Raw genomic sequence first — 20,722 nt, forward strand, 5'->3', positions numbered from 1 at the left:
ATGTATTTTGTACAGGTTATTAGGATCAACTTAAATACCTGTGCTGTACCCTAGGAGCCTCCAGTTCCTTCACTAGGTGTTAGTAAATTTACACACCACATGTTAAACTTACATGCTTACCATATATGTTTGAAACTGGAAGAGAATATGAATTTGTAGACAGTTTTTAAATGCCCGTCATCCTTGAAAGTTGCACATTTCTTAAAAGCATCCTACATTAAAAATTTCTGTGCAGATGCAAAGTTCATACAGTCAGGTAACAAACAAGTATTGAAATATTTCAGTACCTCTGTTGGGATCAAAAGCAGCGTCTCCCAATCAGAAATGGCAGGTTTTAGCGCTCTGTCACCGAGTTATGCTACTGCCCACCATCGCCTGTAACTTGCTTAAACAACCGAATTTCTATTAATGCAAAGCTCACCATATAAGAACTCTTGTTGTTGATCAGCACCAGCGCCCACTGTGACCAACACCACTAAAAGACAGTGTTGAATCCCTCTCCCTTGACCCTGGCAAATAGCTCGCTCTGCACACCAGAGGGCTGGTTTTCCACAAAGAAAGATGCGGTTCATTCTGGGATCCAATGGGAAAGATCCGTGTGCTCTTTCCAGCGCAGCTGTACCCATCTGTAACAGGCCAACGCCTCCATGGCAGGGGAGCACATGTACGCTATTATACAATTAGTGAACTCATCTGAAAAATTATTTCAATATTCATTACAGCAATATTCCAAGACAGGTTTTAATTTTTTTTTTCCTAACCATTACCTGGCTTCAGGTCGCCCCAAAACTTTCACTGGAAAATCATTTAAAGCATTTTTATCAGTTTTAACTCGCATTAGGAAAAAAAACAAGACTAGATTTACATTGTAAGTGCAGTCTATTATCTTGGATGAAACTACTACCTAAATTCCTCAAACATCCTACAGGTTATGTTTTTCAAGTACTATCTTAAACAGACATTGTTTTGAAATTTTTGCTCTAGAAGTAGGAGGAAAAATTGAACTATTCTTCCACAACAACCAGGAAGCCACTGTCACATAGAGAATCTCCCCTGTGCGTATAACCCGGATAATCCACTCTGTCATCCAGAAATGTATTTTTTTGTGATCTGTTCTGTAACTCTTTTTAAAACAGATTTAAAAAAAAAAAAACAAACAAACCACCACACACAACAAAACAAGAAAAAAACCCAAACTTTTGACTTTTCTAGACAGTATGTACATTATCCCTGTCAAAACTAGAGCAGTTTTGTGAACTCGGTTTCCCAAAAGCCTCCCCGCAGTTTGCCGAGGGCGTCCTCCGAGGGCAGAGAGCACCCAGGATCAGGCACCTGGATGAAAACTCCGTGGAACAACTGCACAGTGCAACTCATTCAAGGGTTTGTTTGGTTGGGGTTTTTTCCCCCCGGCTCCTTCTTATCGCTAGTCCTCTTGTCCTGCTTATTCCTAGAAAATCAGTCCTGCTTTGATCCATGCATGCTAGATATTTACCAGATAATTCCAAATCCAAACACAAGCAGCTTTCCACTTCATCACTAACTGCTATTTAGCATGAAGTTACATGCAAATAAGTAATTCTGTTAAGATTTTTTTTTAACAGAAGTTTTTGTTCATACAGACTAGAATTACCTCCAACTGGAATTTTGATTTCTGCACAATATTTAAGGCTCCATTAAGGTGAAGTGAGCTCTGTTTCTGAGGGAGAACCTACAGGACCTGTCCATTTAACATTTTAAAATAAAATTAATTTACCAAAACAATAAAGCACTGCTATTTTCACAAAGGGGAAAAATGTATTGGACACATGGTGTAGACTATATATTTTAAAATGGCGTTCCTAAAGTTCAGCTGAGCATGAAAGTTAATCTTTCAAAAGTGAACATTCAGCTTCAGCTGTGTTCAAGTGTACTAGTACTAGGAAAAAAAAAAGCCACCTTACTATTTTTGTAAATTCTCCAGATATTTTTAGCTGGTTTATTCTTAAACTGCAAATTATTTTATGATAAAATAATATTTTTAAATGCAAGTGCAGATATATATACACACACACACAAATCCTCTTTGAAACACTTCTCTGCATTATTTCTCACCAGACCAGTCACAAAATGATCCAGATACCAAAAAATTTTAAATGGAGTAAGGCCCTTCCCAGCTGAAGCCCTTTCATTTCAAGACATTTTGTTTCGATACTTATTCCCATACCCAAGAAGAGTCAGACCCTTCTTTGACATATTGTTATCTGTGCTCTTATCCAATTTTTAACTTGATTAAAAATATGGAATGCCTCATGTTGCCTGTTAGAGGCAGTTTTCCACCTAGATTTGCAGAAGGACAGTTTTAGTTGAAGCCAATTCCACTTCACCATGAAGGTGGGCAAGAAGGGAGGCACATTGCTGCTGAGGTTACGTGGCACAGGAGGCACCTTTTATGCTACAGGTTTCTCTTGTGCCAGCTGCTGTGATAATACACTTTAGCAAAATAACACAATATTATAATTTAATATAATTTTCCATTTTGAAATTTCAATGTACTTGCAGAGAAAAAAAAATTGAAAACACCATTTTTGCCCCACTCTTTTATTGCCATTATGTGTACAGAATTTTAACACCTATCCTAATATTGGCCCTAGTAACACACTTTATTTGCTAAGCATAGAACTAAGAACATGAAGGTTTTCTTCTTGGTTAAATGTATGCATCTTTCAACTCACACTCACAAACCAATATTGCAGATCTGGAAAGAAAAAAAAATACAGAAGGAATATAATAATGTAATTTTTTGTCAATTACCTGAAACGTGCCCAAACACACAGGAGCTCTTGCTCCCATACAGAAACTTTTCAAAGCCAAATTACCTATTCCAGGTGATGGGAAGGAACAACTGCTGCTGAAATACCCACACAGATAAACTTGCTCAGAGGGGCTGAGTAACACCAGTAAACACTGGATTTACTAGTCTCCCCAGCACACCCCAAACCCAGACATCTGGGGAGATTTTTCATGGCACATTCAACAAAAGTTTCTTTATTTGGACACCAAATGTAAGACTCGTACAGCAAAGATGCAGGATGGAAAGGCATACAAGCGTATACACTTGACATGCTCAAAAGAGGAAAAAAAAAAATGGGAGCCGCAGACTAAAACTATAAAATAACACAAATATTTCTGGTAAAAACATCACATTTCTAGACAAAATAAGGGGAAGTTACAGTTTTATCTTCATTTTCAACAGTAATTAGCATATAACTCAAAATTCAGTTCCATACTCTGCATCATTCAAGATAAAGAATGGACTGATGTGCAAATGCACATTTTGCGTGTGAAAACAAAGTGAGAGAACGCATTAGAACAGAACTGTATTGAAGCTGTCTGGAACTACACAAAGCACCTCAATATTGCTAAGTGCATCAATCCTACTCAAACTTTTCCACCTGTCCATCTCTATATATAAAATATGGAGAGTTATCTCCCTTAGATTTTACAGCATTTAATCTTTGCACCATCTATTTACTGATGCTGAATAATCAAATTCCAGTAATAAATTTGACTTGTAAATCACAAGGAAAAAAAAAAAAACACATCAATATTGTCCTGTGCCTGTCTCGCTGGGCTCATGTTAAGGATGAAATTGCCAGAAAAAGCGCCTTTAACTCTGGCCCATGGAGCTATGTATTTGTCACCAAAATCACAGGAGGATCAAATCCTAAAAGCTAAGATGACATGAAGGAAAGAAGCAGGTTTAAGGAGTGAAGAACTTTTTTTGTGAGGTTCCCTTAAGGGCCAGCCCTGGCTGTGGTTGTTAGGTGTATTTTCATCTTGCCTGGGTCCCTCTCTCATGACCATTATGGGAAGCTTCGCATTTTCTGTTAGGTAGGTAAATCCCAGGTCACTGAAGAATTTTCCAGGTCAAAACTAAGCATTTGAAGTCCACCCAATAGCTAGCTAGAAGCCATAAAAATGCTCCAGCACTGTAGAGTCCTATGTTCTGCACTTAAATGAGCAGCTGAAATGAACACAGCCCCATTTTACAGAAATATCACCTTCAAGGTCTCAAAAAAGTGGAAAATGTTATAACCGCATGCTTGAGGAGGAAAAAAAAAAGGTAGAAAAAAATGTAAACGTTTCTTGATTATATTTTACTACCCTTGAATTACACTTCCAAAATGCTAATTTTATTCCACCACTTCAAAATCTACTGTATCTACGCTGGATTTAAGCTCCACTACAAGTATGTTCTCAGAGTAACTTTTATAAAGGGAAGGCAGCAAAAAGAGAGGAAGACCAACCTTTCAGGACATGCGTTTAGAGCTGTGTTTCATTAATAATTTTTCATTATTTCATCTAGCTTATTTTTTTAAACTGCAAAGGTTTTTTTAAATGATCAAACAGTATGAAGAGTTATAAAATTAAGCTTCCAACAACATATCAGTTAGCAGAGTTAGTGAAGAATTATCTGTTCTTCCCATAATGACTTGTTGTCCATGTAGGAATCACCACAACTATCCAGGTTTGTTTTCATTCTAATTGTAATTTTTCAAAGATTTAAAAAGAAAAAAAATTCATGTTCACATCTGCAAAAATAAATGCAGAAAAAGAGAATAAAACCCCAAAATCACTATGCAAAATGTTGGCCCTTCACTCTCAAAAATATTCTAGTTTGGACCCAGGTGTGGTACTCCATTTCCTTCCACAGAAAAGAGGATAAATACAGCAAATAAATGGCATATTTTCTGTCATGTCATCTTACATTCAGTATGTTTCTCCCTGCTTGATATTTACAGAAGCAAAACTAAAAATCAATGCCACTACTTTAAAAAAAAAAAACACAAACTGTGACCATTGCAGCCACCATACATATTTTAGCCTTGTGAAGCCATTTCCCATCGCCTTGCATACACAAGATACAAACCCTCATTACACTGAAAATTAGCAACACAATCCGATGCCCATCCAACAGCGTAACACTTGCTGCTGGGACAGAGATGGTTGCATGAGGGATTTTTGAGCCTGATTTCCTCAAACCAGCCTTCAGATACCTCCAGATGAGGGGTGGAGCACAGCTCATTAAGAGGCAGCACGACCTGCCAGGTGCACCTTTGCTATTCTCCTCTCCCTCTCTTTTCCGAGACAACCCCCCCAGAAGAGACATAGGGAATTTATATTCTCAACAAAGAGCCCTCAAAGCGGGGAGAAAAAAAAAATTAACCTTCCAATTGGAAAACACACACCTCATCATTACCACAATTGAGGTGGTGTGAGCATTTTGAGCACCCAGAGGCCTCAGGAGCTGGCATGGTGGACCAGGTCTGGGTGGGAAGCCCACCTGGAGGTGGGAGCTGGGGCCAGGAGGCTGCACCAGGCACATCCCCAGGTGCCCGGAGTTAGTGCCTGCCCTCCCCCCTCATCACACACAAGTGACATCAGGGACATTTGAATAATCAGATTGCAGCGTACATCACCTTGTGAGATACCAGCTGCTCTTGGATTGCGGCAAGGTAGTACCAGAGCCTGGCGCCACAAGTTTCATGGGCACAGGCAAATGAATGTATACTATGGGCCGCCACCATCCTCCTCCCACATGGCTGCTCTGCGAGAAGAAAACCCATCTAAGAAACGATAGTGACTAACAGTGCCCTGCCTTCTGTTGCAGAGCGCGACTTGCAGTCAAAATTATTACAATGCCTTCTCCAAGTTTTGCATAAAGTGACCTAAAGCTTTAAATATTGCAATGGTCTTCCTCCACACTGAGGGGTCTGAATGCAGAAATGCTGCATTCCTTCAGCATTCCCTTGAGATTTCAGTAGTAAGTCAGGAATCTACTCTGAGCTTTTTAAACACTTTGCACCTCCCCCAAAATAATTCTCCACCCTTCCATCTAGGAAACCTTGACCAGGCCCCTTCTTTCAACCACAGCATATCCCCCTGTCTGTTTTTAAATGCTTCCGGAGGAGGGCAGGGAGAGAGGCAAAGACTCACACATGGGCTCTCTTCTTCCTTCCACAGCAGGTAGGAAGGTAATTTTGCAAACTTGGGTGTGACCACTTCAAATCTGAAGATCCAGCAAGGGCTGGAATGCAGTGACAACTGGGCCCAAGTATTTCACCCTGAACAACAAGCCAGGCACGCTCCACCATCTTCTGGATTCAGCTCAACTTTATGGCAACCCCAGCTGACACCACCTCTTGACCTTCCTTTATGTGACGAGGATATGGATTAGCAAACCCTTACCCTTTCCTCCCATGCACCTCTGCCACCTCTGGAGAAATACTCACAAACTACCTTCACGAGCGATAATATACCCAGTCCGCTAAATATAAAAATAAAAATCATATTTAAGGAGGCTCTAAGGAAGGAGGGGCTAGGATTCTCCATGAAGCAGCCTCACAGCAGCAGAGGTCAATACAATGTATTGAATAATTTCCACGCACTACAAAACAACTTTTGCTCTTATGAAGTAATCATTTGACCAAACTATTAATCGTACGCTCATGCTGAAGAACAGACTTGACATAACTTTTTTTTTTTTTTAATGGCATCCCTGCTCTAAGCAGATCTCACCTCCCTGGCCCTGCAGCCTGCAAATGCACTGGGTGGGCCCCCACTCCAGCTGAATCTGACACCTCTCCCTTGAGTAAAAGGATACAAAGTCTCCAAATAAGTTAGTTTGAAAGCACCTTAATAACCAGTTTCACCAAAATACTCAGCATTTGAAAACTGTGGGTTTACACTTACCTAACAACTCTAAATATACACCAAGTAAGCAATGTTTATAGAGACATGGAACAAGTCTCCAGTTTTTTGACCCCCCCCCCCAAAAAGAAAAGTATTAGACATGTATAAACAGAACAAGAGAGTCACTTTTACGTATGGAAGCCACTGAATAAATTTTAAGTGGCTTTCTATATTTGATTTTGGGAGAGGGGGAGCGGAAACAAAGGGGAAGGAAGTGCAGTTATGAGAAATGCAATTTAATTTTCTGTTAAACAGCAGTGTAAATTTGAACTATATCTGGTACATTCCAGCATGACACTACGCGATGAAACAATGTTTTAACAAATAACTGCCTTGGTAGAAGCATTACGGGTATGCTGATAAAGTTACATTTGCAATTCTTTCAATATTACGCCTATATGTAGGCAACGCATGCCTAGAAAAGCGCTTAAGTTCAGTGTAGAATTCTTTTCAACAAGTTACAGACAGATGCATGTTTCTGATAATTGCTCACAAATAGGAAGACATGCTACCCCATATGAAGAATGGATTTTTACACCACTTCAGCTAACAGCTGAAAGAGCAGGAAAATACTTTCAAAGGCATTAAATGATTATTTTTTAAAAAAAAAGTTTGAGGGCAGCACCAGTGATTTTAAATTTACCTTTGAGTGAAATGGACTTGTTTTCAACAGCATAAATAGAATATTACTTGTGCAAGTTTAAGGTTAATAATCATGATACTTTTATTACAGAGACTAACAGGAAATTATCAATTCTTATATGTCCCACAGAATTTTCCCTTTAAATCTAAAAATATTTTCCACCTACAACAGTATTTTATATACCAAAAGATCTGAAATAGAGGCTACTGTAAATCAAAGCCATATACCTTGCATATTAAATGAGAAAGCATATACAGCATATTAATTTCCAATTAAATGTATCAAATAAATATAACCATAAAGATTAGCATGCTACAAATTGGTCCAGATAGGGGTTCTCCCTCCTTAACTAGAGTAAAAATCCTCCACACTTTCTCAAGTGAAGCTTCCCTCTAATACTAAATAGTGATTAAACTTCTAATTCTCAAAATACCAAGATACAGTGCCCATCAAGACAGCTAATTCACCTTTTCAAATCAACTATTTTTAAAAGCCTGTAGTTTTAAATATAACCGTGAAATAGTAGAAGCCCCTTTTAACAAAGTTATACAGACAGACATACTTCCCAGATTGAATAATGGAGTAGAGGAACAAGCACGTGGAAAGTTTGATCTATTTTGCTTTTACTCTCTACTGCATGCCAGGTTTTCTATAATCTAAATATTTGTGAAAGAAGCAGGCTGAATTGCTATAGGCAGTATAAAAATACTACCCTCCTTTATTGCAAGTATTGCTTCTTTACATGAGGCCCAACAAAATTACTACCTTACAAAAATTAAACATACATTTAGAAATTAAGGATGAATAAATCCTGTCGTTATTGGGAAGCAGTCATTCTCCTGCTGCTTCTATAGACCAGCTCAAAAAAAGTGATGAAAAATCGTCTCAAATACAGATGAGACTTCTACTACGTGCCTATAAAATGCTGGAGACTCCAACATGGCAGGATCAAAAAAATATGTATACTAGTGTATTTACAAGATGCTTTTTTTTTTTCCTGGAGCAAAGCTCATGTGTTTGCCCGTTATACAGTTCACAACACCATATTTCATTTCCTGCTAACACACCAGATTTTAACGCTTCTGACAGAACTTTAAATTTTAAAATCTTCACAATCATTTGCCATCAGACCATAATAACTTGGTTCTCCTACAAAAAGGCAATTTTTCTTTTTTTTTTTCCTTTTCTTTTTTTTTTCTTAATGAATTAAATACTGCCATTGTTGCCTGGCCAAGACACAACACTAGAAATACATGGGATGATTCTAAAATCCTCTAAGACAGCGCAGAATACACGCCTGTGGGTTTAAGAAAGCAGTCCATTTATCTACAGGGAAGAGAAACACAAACCTAAGCATTTTTCAAATTGCTTCTCACTGGGTAACCGAGAGCAAGGTGGGGGGGGAAATAAAAATAAATTACCTTTGTCTTTTAGGGACTGAATGTTCAACTTCTATGAGTTTCCCATGCAGCTCCACTTTACCTGCAGAGATGAAAGGAAAGGGGAAAAATATCTGAGCGCGGCTGCGAGTCCCTATCTCTCGGAGCGGCTTTGCAGGGGTGTAAAACAGGGAAGGGGAGCGCAACACGTTAGCCCATTCATCGGCAAACCCGGGCACTGGCGGAGCGGGGAACCGGCACCCGGGAAAGCGACACAGCTCGGCGACCGAACCGCTGCCGCGGGGGAGCCGGGGCTGCCCTCGGCGGGGCCCCTTCCTCCGCCCCAGCCCCGAGCTCCAAACGACCCGCGAAACGCCGAGTGCAGGAGCCTGGCTCAGCCCCACCGAGCCGGCCAGGCCGCCCCATCTCGGGGAGGGAGAGCGGGGGCTCCCGCCGCCCCCCGAGCCGCCGCCGGGCCTCCAACTTCGGGCGGTTTTCTGCTCGGAAGCGGGCGGGAAGGGAGCCGAAACGAGACACCGAGCGCAGCCCGAGCCCATCTTTTCCAAGGGAGCCTCTCTCAGCAGATCTCCGCAAAACCGCTTCACCCGAAAATAAAGATATATATATATTTTTTTTTTTTTTTTAAGCACGCAAAAACAGGATGTCGGGGCCAAGAGCCGGCGCGCTGGTGGAGGCGGTGATGGGTGCGTGAGAGCAGCGAAGAGAAACCGAAATAAATAGCAGAGCGGCGGGGGGGGGGGGGGCAGCAGGGCTACCCCCTCCCAAGTTTGGGGCAATTCGGCGGCTCGCCCTCCGCCCTGCGACAAGCCGCGGGGAGCCCCAGCCCGCTCCGGGGAGAGGCGGCCCCTGCGAGGGGCTGCGGGGGGGTCCAGCTGTGCCCAAAGCGGGGGTGTGCAGCCGCTGCCCCACGGAGCGCAGCGCACCCCGCGCAGAGCGCCCTCGCCTCACTGCACCCGCCGACCCACCCACCCCCCCCCCCCAACACAACGAGGACCCCCGGCAGGGCAAGGCTGGCCGTGGGGTGTGGAAAAACATGGGAGCCGCCGCGCCGCGGGTCCGTGGGCCCAGGCTCCCGCCCCTCCCCGGCCCCTCTCCCCCGCCACGCCGGGCCGGCCCCTCCCGGGGGCCCGCCGCCGCGCAAGCCCCGCGCAAAGCCTCCGTGGGAAGGCCGGGTGGCTCCGGCCGCGATGGGAAAACAACAGTTTGCACCTCACCTGGGGGCGGGGGCGCAGGGACCCCCCCCTCCCAACCTTCTCCCCCCTCCTCTCCGCGCCGAGGCCGGCGGCGAGGCCCAGCCCGCCGCTGCAGCAGCTCCGCGGCCGCGGAGGAGTGCGGGCGGCGGGGGCCGTCGGTGCTGCGGAGAAGACGCGGAGCGGGGGAGCGGGAAGGGACCGCTCACCTGAAAGTGCCTCGATGGCCTTCATGGCCCAGCTCTCGTCGGGGCAGTCCACGAAGGCGTACCCCGTCTTCACCAGGAACTGGCCCGAGAAGGGGATCTTGGAGTCCTTAAAGAGACTTTCCAGGTCGAGAGGGCTGACGTTCTCGCCGAGGTTGCCGATGTAGAGCTTGTTCATCTTCCTGGCGGCTCGGGGAGGCGCGCACGGCGGGCTGCAACCCTCGTCTTGCGAGAGGAGGTGGGGAGGAAGGGGGAAATAAAACAAAATGCGATGGAGGAAGGAGAGAGAGAGAGAGAGAGAGAGGACAGGGGAAAGAAAAAAAAAAAAATCAGATCTGCAGCTTGTGTCCCTCCCTCTCTCTCGGGGTAAAAAAAAAAAAAAAAAAAAAAAAAAAAAAAAAAAAAAAAAAAAGCGTAGCCAAACGGGAGCCCTAAGTGCCTGCCGTGCTACTCGGGCGCATGAGGGGCGCGGGGGAAACACCCAGCGCCGGGGCCGCGGATGGCGGGCTGAGGAGAGGAAAAGAAGGAGGGGAGGGGAAAAAAAACTACTTTTTTTGTCTTGCCCCCAAGTCCCTTTGGCAGCAGCAGGCGGACTATGAAAATGTCACACTACGTGCGTGCAGGCGCCGCCTCTCAGTATAAAAAAAAAAAAAAAAAAAGGAAAAAAAAGAAAAAACAGAGAAGGGGCTTAGGGGGGAGGGAAGGAGGGAGGGAAAGAGAAAAAAAATTACTTGAATATTCCGGCTTTTTGAATGAGCCACGTGTTCAAACTACAAATCAACTTCTCACGTGAGGAATCCCAGCCCTTCAATTAGCGAGTGGATGTGGCTCACACACACTCACGGAGGAGGAGGAGGGCCGGGGTGAAGGACGGGAAGGGAGGGTGGGGGGAGGCTGGACAGGACAAGTTTAGAGAGGGCCCGAGGGCGGGGGAAGGGGAAACCGGAGTTGGGTGGGCGCCGGCGCTGCTCCGGTCTGCGCCGCCTCTGCCCTTCCGCCGGGGGAGTCCACTCTGCGCGCCCCCACCGCCCAAAATCGGCTGGGCGACCGCACCTCCCCCCGTATGAGCGGGGTGTGATCCCGAGGAGGGAGGGGAAAAGGCACCGCAATGCCCGCCCCCCCCCTCCCTCCCACCCCGCTCCTCCCCCGCCGTGCCAGGCTGTGGGGATTATTCATTGGGGTCGTGCCTGGGCGATCCAGCTCCCCAGCACCATGGGTCGGGCGGGGGGAGGAGGGGGGAGAAGGAGGAGGACGAGGGGAAAGAAGAAGAAGAAGTGGGGGGAGGGAGTGCGGATGTGGGGGGAGGCGGTGGGGGAGAGCGGGGATCCGCTCCCGCGCAGCGGCGGCTGCGTGCTGGGGGGCTGGCGGGGCGGGGGCGGGGGGTCTCTCCAGCCTCGGAGGAGCCCCATATGGTAATGTGTCTGCATCACTCGCAGTGCCCCTTGCGCTGAGCCTTACGGAAAGGAGGAGAAAGAGAGGAAAGGAGAGGGAAAAAAAAAAAAAAAAGACAAAGGGGTGGAGGAGAGTTGGGGGATGATGAAGGGGAGAGTCCTGGGGCGAAGGAGCCGCGCTCCGGCGCTGCCCGGCCGGGGAGGGGCGGGGGGACCGCGCTCCCTTTCCAGCTGGGTAATGGTGGACGGCGCGGGGGGGGGAACGCGAAGGCACCGTTGCCCTCGGCTGGTAACGGCACACAAAGGGATTTGGCGACCCCCCTCCTCCCCCCGCTTCTCCCCAGCCCGGTTTAAGGAACCATTCATAATTCTCCACATTCGTACGGATACAATGGTGGGCTTGTGGGGGAGGGGTTTGGGGGTGTGGAGCCTTTCCAGTGCAAACAAAATGTTGCCTGAAGATGAAGAAAGGATACGGAAATGAAAGCCAGCACTGTGTTTAATATAGCGATCTAGTAGGTTTTGTTTAATAATTCAACACACTTTAGCCGAAGGTTTCATTTATTCCATGGTAGGCTTCTTGTGGTAGGTTTTAATAGGTATATCCATGGAAAATGGTTAAATACTTTTATTAGTGAGCAGTGAATGGATTTCCACATGTCCTCTAGTACATCTGGAAATCCGTAGTAAACAGGAATGCTTCACAGTTTTGTGCCTAACTTCTACCAAGTCTACAATTAAAGAGGGGGGGATTTAAATCTCCTTGAAAGGCGGGCGAGGGACAGGCTTTTGTCACCCGGTCCCCGACCGCTGCCGCTCGGCTGTGGCGGTGGGACACGGGGCTCGGAGGAGAGCAAGTCGCTGGAGATGTCGCTGGTGGTGGTTATGATGCAAGGAGACATGGCTCACCATGAGGGCTGGAGCCCCAAACCATTGTGAAATTATCAGGGGCTGGGTGAATGTTGCAGTAAGTTGGAAATACGGCCCTTTTTGTGGTGTGGATCCAAGCGCCTGGTTTACCGAGAAACTAATATTTGTGATTTCAACCCATTGGTTAATCTCAGTGTCATTTTTATGAACTTTTAATTGTGAGCTTGTGATTGAGGAATGCAAGTGTTTTGTGTTCCACTCATCAGAATTTAATCACAACTTCCATTTCGTAGAAAATTAGCAAATAATCATCTTGGAGATAGGGAGAAATATTTTTTTTCTACAGTATCAACCTGTTTATGACTCTTCGATGCTGGATGTGGCATTTTTCCTAAATGAATTTGTATTTCATAACCCCATCCTATGTAGTCTGGCTAAAATAAACAATTGCCTACGTTAAAAACAGCCCCCTCCGAGCTACTGAATTCTTAGTCAAACTTGTGAAAGGAATTAGTCACTTCTTGCAGATTCATTACATTCTTTATAAATTTGATTTGTACTGAATCTATAAGGCAGCCTGCATATGCTCATTTCTGCATGGTTAGTCTATGGCAGTATCTGGTATTTCCTCTTAAAACTGCTAAACGGAGTGTGTATATTTCATTTATTCTAGTGCGATAATCTGTTTTGCTGGAATTTTTAAAAAATAAATTAAGATTGAGAGTTCATTATAACAGTATGTATCAGTTATCTAATAATATCAAAAACCTCTTTGTAATCAGATGATTGGGGGAAAAAACCCCACCCTTGCTTATTAGCAATCCCTTTTTTTATAGATATACTCTGAAAACATCTTGCCAATAAGTTGAAATATTTTCTGTAAAGCTAAATAATGTATAGCTTTGTTTGTCGAGAAGTGTGGGTTGGTTAGTGGATTCAAGAGTAAATCCAAATCTTGAATGTCAAAAAAGGCAAATCAACAAAAAACCAACTTGCTGATGCTGCTTGACAAATCTCCACTTTCCAGTACAAATGGACACAGTTCAGATCAATTGGGCATTCCCAAATCTTAACCTTATTGAGAATACAGTTTTACAATTTGAGACGTAATTTATTTTGTCAGTCACAGATCAACTACATGAGCACACAGCACAGCATTTTCACAGGTAACCTGGTTTTTGAGACATCTCTGTATGAAAAGGCATTATACAAATTTTCTTTTTTTTTCTTTATGTTTCAGATGTTTATGTTTATTGCCCAGGCAAAACAAGAAGTTAAAAAGCATAAATATTCTACGCAAGGAAGCAAAGCAAATCTTTAACTAGCAAGGGCTTTTACGACAGTCTGCCATTTAGAATTAAACTCAGCCATGTGCTTCTCCCCACCTCCGGGGTGACACACCGAGAGCCCCCGCCGTGTCCGTCCGCCCCCTTTTCCACGGTCACGGGTGAGCGGGGCGCTCCCTCCCGCGGCCAGCAGCCCCCCCGCTCCGCTGGGGTTCCCCCCTCAGCGCAGGGCGGGCGGGTGGCACGCTGGACCGTCCGCAGCCTCAATATTTATCATCAAATGTCTTTTTTTTTTTTGTCTTTTTTTTTTCTTTGCCTGCCGCCGCCCACCAAAGGCTCCCGCGTGGGTTTGTGGCTGAGGCGCGGCCGCCCACGACGGGCAGCGGGGGCCGGGCAGCCACCGCGGGGCGCAGGGGCGGCGGGCGCCTTCCGCGGGGCCTAACGGCGGCGGGGCGGCCACCCGCCGGGCTCCCGGCCGCCGCTACGACGCGGGGGTGCCGCTGCCGCCGGCCCTGCCTCATCCCGCGGTCGCGGAGCCGCCGCCGCTCCCGGGGCCGCCACCCCCGCCGACGGGACGGGACCGCGGCGCAGAGCGCCCCCCGGCCCGGTCCCCGCGGCGGGGCGGCCGCGCCCCCTCCGTCCCCCCCCCGCCAGGCGCCGCCAGCGCCGGGGGCGCGGAGCCGCCCCGCGCGCCCAGCCGCGGGCAGCCATAGTAACTCGTAGTAAAGCGGGGCGTGGCGCGGCGCGGGCTCCCATTGGCTGCGCCCTGCGCCTACCAGCGCCGCCCGCTGCCGCGGCGCGGCCGCCACTGGCTGGCGGGCGGGTGCTCGCGGCCGCCCATTGGCTCCCGCGCCGGCCCCTGCCGCGCGTGGCGCGAAAGCGGCGGCGGTGGCGCGGCGGGGGCGGCGGGGGGCGGGCAGGGACGGGAGAGGCGGCCCCGCTCCCTCCCGGCGGCGGGCCGGGGCTTTGTCCGGCGGTAAGTGGGTGCCACGCCGCAGAGGCGCCGGTTCCGGCGGCCTCCGGAACAAAGGAGCGGTGGGGTGCGGGCGCCTGACGGGAACGGGGCGTGTGGCCGGCTCCGCGGGATGCCCGCAACGGGGAGCCGCTGGGGGGGACCGGCTGCGGCAAGCGGCCGGTGGGGTCCGTGTCCCCGGGTGCTGGAGCGGTGCCGCCGGCGGGTCCGGCCGCCCTTCCCGGGGCGCGACAGCTCGGGGAGCTGCGGCGGCTCGGTGCCCGCAGCCGGTCGGGCTCCGGGTTGGGGCGGGCTCGGTGCGGGTCCCGGCGGGCGGCGAGGCTGCCCGGGCAGGCAGGGAGCACCGGGACCGGCTCCGCTCCGACCGGGAAGTTTCGGTCACAAAATACTGCAAAACCCGGTGAATTTGCAAGTGGGAGCGCGGCGGCTGCCTGTGCGGGTGTGAAATGAAACAAATAAATTACACGGTTGCATCGGAAGTTCTAGGGCTTGAGAAAAAAAAAAAATCGTAGCCAGCTCTGTTCGATTTTCTTTTTTTCTTTTTTTATTTTTTTTTCCCAATAAAGAAAAGAATTATAAAGAGGTGAGCTGTCTGTGCTGTTTTGCCTACCGGAAAGTTACAGGAATTCATTGTTTTGTAGTGCCGTGTTATCACAGTATTACTGTACTAAAACTATACAAACGGTTTCTAGATAAGTATTTCAGTATATAAAACTTAGTGACTGTGGATTAGAATGAACCTCTGCATGCTGATTTGAAAGTATTTTATTTTTTTTCCCTTTTGCCCGGGGATCTCTTTAACGAAGTACTGATTCCTCAGTCGATCTTAATTTCACCTTTCAAACATTTGCAAACGGATCTTACAAAACAGAACTCTGATCATGTGCATTTAAATAATACAAAAATAACTTAGACTCTTTGAATATGTATACACACAAACTTTTCATCAGTGTTCACTTTGCTTTACGCATCTGGATTTAAAATGGGATTTTCAAAATAGAACTTATCGTATTTCCGTTTGATATCTGAAACCTGATATCTTTGCAATTGTGGTGGAAAGAGAACATAGAGAAAATACAAATATATCATATATAATACAGCCAGACAAAATCAGAAGTTTATTTGATCAAGTGACAGGAAGAATTGCCAATATGGCTTCCTCTAGCTACAAAATGTTTTGTGGGGCTTTTACAAGGAGTGGAGAAATGAAAATGAAGACATTATTTCAGAAGTAAAAATGTTTCTCACTGATTATTTTAACTCGGTTCAGATGGTTTTTTGGTTTGGTTTTGTTTGGTTTTCTTTTGTTACATTTTAGAGAAATAATAATATATTTCTTGTTTGTTCCTCCTTTGATCACAGGGATCTTTTTGCCAAGGGGGTGTGGGGGGAAATCAAGTAAGGGAGTAAAATGGGGCAGTAACCCAAGCATGAAATCCCTTCGGTGAGAACAATGAGACCCTCCTCTCCAGAATCTGGTTTGCCTTACTAGTATGATAGTGGTGTTTGCAGCTAGCTTCATGGGTCTGTGGTGAATTCAGCCTCAGGACCTTCCGTATCTTAAAGTTATAGTGAAAGAGTGTTTAATTTGCTTTTTATTACCTGGTACTGGCTAGATTTTGCCCAGGGTTCCTTCTAAGTAGCCATTATTTATTAATAAGAAAAAAATCTCCATCTCTTTTTCTCTAAAAATTCTGGTGTAATGCTGGTCTTTGAAGAAACTCTAACATTTTGGGGTTAATATTTTTAAAAATCTTATTTTTTATATAAATTTGTTATTTTGTTGTGTTAAAGCAAAATTAGATTTGCTAGCTGCTGAAGTTTAATAGTTTACATTTCTGTTTGTTTGTTTGTTTTAATTTGGTTGAGTATCTTAAAATAAATTTATTCTGTTGCCTGAGGTTGATAAGAATTCATTGCCTTCCAGTTCAAGCAATAGTTTGGTTTAGATTTTGATTCTGTCTTTTACAAATTTCATCAGGAATAAGTGTTCCAATTTTGATGTAACATTCATGAAAATAGCTGCTTAAAATGGCCATTAATACATGAATCCTTTGAAGAATGTGGTCCTGAACGTTTGTATTCAAAATGTGTTTTCCCAGCACAGTATATATTTTATCTTTTGCCACTGATTATTTTTCTCAAGCTCAGAAAGCAACCTAATGTTAAATACAGTCGAGTTCTGGTTTCTGCTCTGTTTCTTAAGCAGACTGAATTAGTTGAGTCTCTGAATTATAGAGTATATAGCAATTTTAAACTACCTGTGAGGCTGAAGGCTGAGCTGCAGGATTGTTGGCTCCTCCTGCAGACATTAGTGCTTGTATCTGAATAAATTCATTAGGTCGTTTCAGTTATTCTTTGTCTGGTCTAAAATAAATCAGCCTTAGTCTTTTGTATTTCTCATGAAACAAAACGTAACTGTTTCCTTTGCAATGGGTCACCTTAGTATATTATACATATTTTTATGTATAAAATGTGAGGGAATTTTGATTACAAGAGATCCATTTGAGTAGCTATTGTCAGTACAAAATGGCTGGCACAATCTTTTTACGTAAGGAAATACCTATATTTTTTCCCCCAAGTCATGGTTCTCTGACAGTTAATTAGTCAATGAAGTTTGACCTTATTTTTTCTAAAACATTTTCTGTACAGCCTAGTTATTGCCAAAAGTAGCTAAGACAAGTAACTAAAACTTCTACAAAAGTAAGTATTTAAGTAGGAGAATAGAGATCTGTAAAACAAAAATCCCTTGCATCCCCATAAGGCATAGCCTGTAAAAATAAATACAAGCCTTAGTGTGACAAAATTAAAGTGCGTACATATAGCGTTACTTTCATGCTAATTAATTCCTGGTTTAAAGCTCAATTTACATCTCCATTGAGCAATCCTTGATACAACTGGAAGCACACAAATATATCTTAGACTAAGTAGCAGTTTCTACAAATTTCAGATGCAAGTTTTTCTTCAAGAAACATTTTTGGTTTCTGTAAAGTTTTCCAACAGTAAACAGTATATCTGACTTTAAAAAATGCTTTTAAAGTACTGCTTAAACCAAAGTTAAAAAATCAAGTAAGAAAACGTGAAAGAAATTAAATATTTAGTTAAACCTAAATCTGCAAATTCTACTTTGAAGCTATTTTTGGAAGGCTGCTTTGAGCCCATTGTTTGAACTTATAGTCGTGCTGTAGGAGTGAGGCTGAGCTCGCAGAATGCACACTAACAAAGTCCCATAATGGGGTCACAGAGGCCAGAGAAAAAATTCAGCTTTCTTGCATCAGACCTGTGATAAAGCCCCAGCCTATATGTAAACAGCCAGTGGAACATTCTCATAGGCAACAGCTAGAGGCGAGGCTAATACCTGCTTTATTTGCCATAAGCTAAAAATGTAAAAATACAGTCAAAATTGTGTTAGCAAAGGAGTGCCAAAATTTGTTTATTTTCATTCTTTGGGTGAAAAAAAATGTAAATTGCATGCTTCAGTCTATGTTCTTACATTAAATGATGGATCCAGGAAAATTCAGAAGTGTTTCATACCACTTTGTTTTAGCTTTGCGCGGGTTTCTAGTATTAATACTCAATGCTGAAAATCTAATTTTGAATTGAAATATGGTTCAAGTCAAAATATGATCTTAATTCTTTTTGAAACAAAAAAATTCAAATATCACTTCTGATGGTACGAAACATAGACTTAAAGTAACTTAATTCAATTGAGTGTTCAAGTTGCTTAATTAAACCCTGAAATTCAGGAAATTCTAGTTAAATTTCCTGCAGCACTGCAAGTTAGTAAAAATACAGCTTTCTCTCTTAAAGTGAAAAAAAAAATCTATTGCTATGATGATAAGACTAAATGTGGATGTTTCATGTCACTAGTATAGTCTACTCATTTGATCAAATATAACTTTTTTATATCCTGACTTTTTAATTTTAATTGCCCACTTTTAATGCTGCCTTAAGCTTCAGAAAGCTAAAACTAGCCCAAATACTGCTGCTTTTGAATCTGCACATGTTTTCAGCAAGTTGTGGTTATTTACCCTGAGAAGCAGAAAAGTGTGGGCAGACGGGACGAAGCAGTGGGAAGAATAAGACAAAAGTGTTTCCTTGCTCTGTTAAGTCAAAGGCCAACAGGTGCCCCCTCAGTTTCTTGGGGAATCGCTCCCTGGCCTGGCTGAAAGGTTATGCTCATGAGCTGCAAATGGGATTTTCAAATGCTGCCTTTTGAAGAAACAGAACAAACCAGATCAGCTTTCTGGATGCAAATGCTGTCAACCTAATTTATGGTTTTCCCCATGTCCTGTAAGTAAGTTGCAGAGGTTCAAAACTAACTTCGAAGTGGTTCATGGGTGTATTTCAATGAGAAGCAGCAAAATGTCAAGTTTCAAAGTTCAGTTGTCTTAATAATTAGGAAAGAAAGAACAACTCTTTATTTTCCAATCAGAAAAATACGTTTTGCCCCATACATGCTCCCAGACAGTTTAGAAACTGTTTTGAGCATGAAGAAAAAAAAAAACTTGACAAACTGTAGCCTAAGGGAAGATTTTGTTTTCTCTATAAATTATGAGTGAAAAAGGAGTGAAAAAGATATGAGGTTTTATATCTGAAATCCCCATAAGAACCCTATTGTACAGATGCGCACTGTTTCCATCTGCTGCAGATAAAGTTGCAACTGATTAGTTTTATTCTTACACAAAACGGTTGGGTTTGGTTCGTTTTTCTTTTTTTCTTTTTCTTTTTTTTTTTGTTGCACATTTTGTTGCAAACCCATAGCATAAGACATCATATCTGTGTACACATAGTCTCATCTTAAAACTTCTGCAGAGCCTGGTGAAAAGGCAAAACAAGCCAGGACTTGCTTTGCAGTTCTGAAGTTGTAGGTCAAGCACTGGAAAGCTCTGAACACCTTTGAGATCTGGTTATCAAATGACTATTTCTTGTTGTAAACATCATACGTGTAGAATCTCCACATGAAATTTAATAATATATACTAAATCCAGGGTTTATTTTCAAAACTGTTGAATTTCTGAATTAATAAAGCTGATATTTTCTTTTGGATCTGTGTTATATTTCGTAAGTGTATGGTTTTTCACCTGTATTAATTCGTTCTTGCTAAAGTGTTAATTTGTTAACGTTTTTTACTAACAAATTTTCTAATAAGTTTTTTTTTTATTTTGTAATCTCAAAACAAACTTCATAGATTATATCTTTATTGATATTATTAATCTTCTTTTTATACACTTTAAGGATACAAACATTCTTTAATCTTGAACAAGTGCATCTAAAATTAAAAAATAATCTAAAAAATCAAGAAATAGTAACAGCACAGCAAAACAAAAGGGTTGTTTGTTTATTTTGTTGTGCTAGAAGTAAAGCATTTCTTGCAGTTAAATACTGAGTACAGCACTTGGGCTTTTCAGGAAATCCATTCTTTTCCATAATTCGTTTTATACAATCCCTGAAATAAACTGGGAATAAGTTTTAAATATGGCAAAACACTGTGCTCCTGACTGCATCAGAAATCCCTATCAATGACTAATCAAGTGACAGACAAAAGCCTTGGAGTATGAACCTGCATTGTGCTTAGTTACTATTTTAAACTCTGATCTATATGTAACTAAATTAAACAGAAAACAGCACCAGGAGACAATATATTAACACAAAATCTAAAACCCCTTTCAGCTGTGGTCAATGTTCTCCCTTAACAGTAAGGAGTTGTCCTAAAAGAAGAATGGGTTCCGTTCTAGCAAATTTTGGTTTTTAGGAAGTTCAACAATTCTCAGGAAAAAAACCACCACAACATAAAGTTGTAAGAAATATCCTGGATAGATGTGATGGGGCTGCCTTTGACTGGAGCCACCAAGTCCTAGAGAAAAAATAGAGCAATAGTGACCAGTGCAGCTCATTAGCATCACAGATGAAATGCTACCTTTTCTCTGACACATCCCAAAACACCTGCCTGTGGGCATGGAGAACTGCCCTTTGGGAATGGGGGGAAATCATCCTTTTTCCACTCATCATGTAGTATCTTTTTCAGAAA

General features: G+C 43.7%; 2 protein-coding genes across 3 annotated transcripts in view; both read right to left on the reverse strand.

Moving 5' to 3' along the window:
* IGF2BP3 (insulin like growth factor 2 mRNA binding protein 3) overlaps positions 1 to 10,994 on the reverse strand; it is a 115,128-nt gene extending 104,134 nt beyond the window's left edge. Inside the window, exons 1-3 of one of the 2 annotated variants that reach the window (XM_065628231.1) lie at positions 10,903 to 10,994; positions 10,175 to 10,396; positions 8,797 to 8,857 (exon numbers count right to left, since the gene is read on the reverse strand). In XM_065628231.1, the coding sequence (XP_065484303.1) occupies positions 8,797 to 8,857; positions 10,175 to 10,349 (236 nt within the window). In that variant the 5' untranslated portion in view covers positions 10,350 to 10,396; positions 10,903 to 10,994. Of the gene's footprint in view, positions 1 to 8,796; positions 8,858 to 10,174; positions 10,430 to 10,902 lie in introns of those variants that run through there. The other variant, XM_065628232.1, reaches the window with a different exon arrangement.
* HYCC1 (hyccin PI4KA lipid kinase complex subunit 1) overlaps positions 1 to 20,722 on the reverse strand; it is a 364,011-nt gene that overhangs the window by 264,969 nt on the left and 78,320 nt on the right. The window lies entirely within an intron of this gene.

This window comes from Caloenas nicobarica, chromosome 2 (assembly GCF_036013445.1).
Source record: "Caloenas nicobarica isolate bCalNic1 chromosome 2, bCalNic1.hap1, whole genome shotgun sequence".
Lineage (NCBI taxonomy): Eukaryota > Metazoa > Chordata > Aves > Columbiformes > Columbidae > Caloenas > Caloenas nicobarica.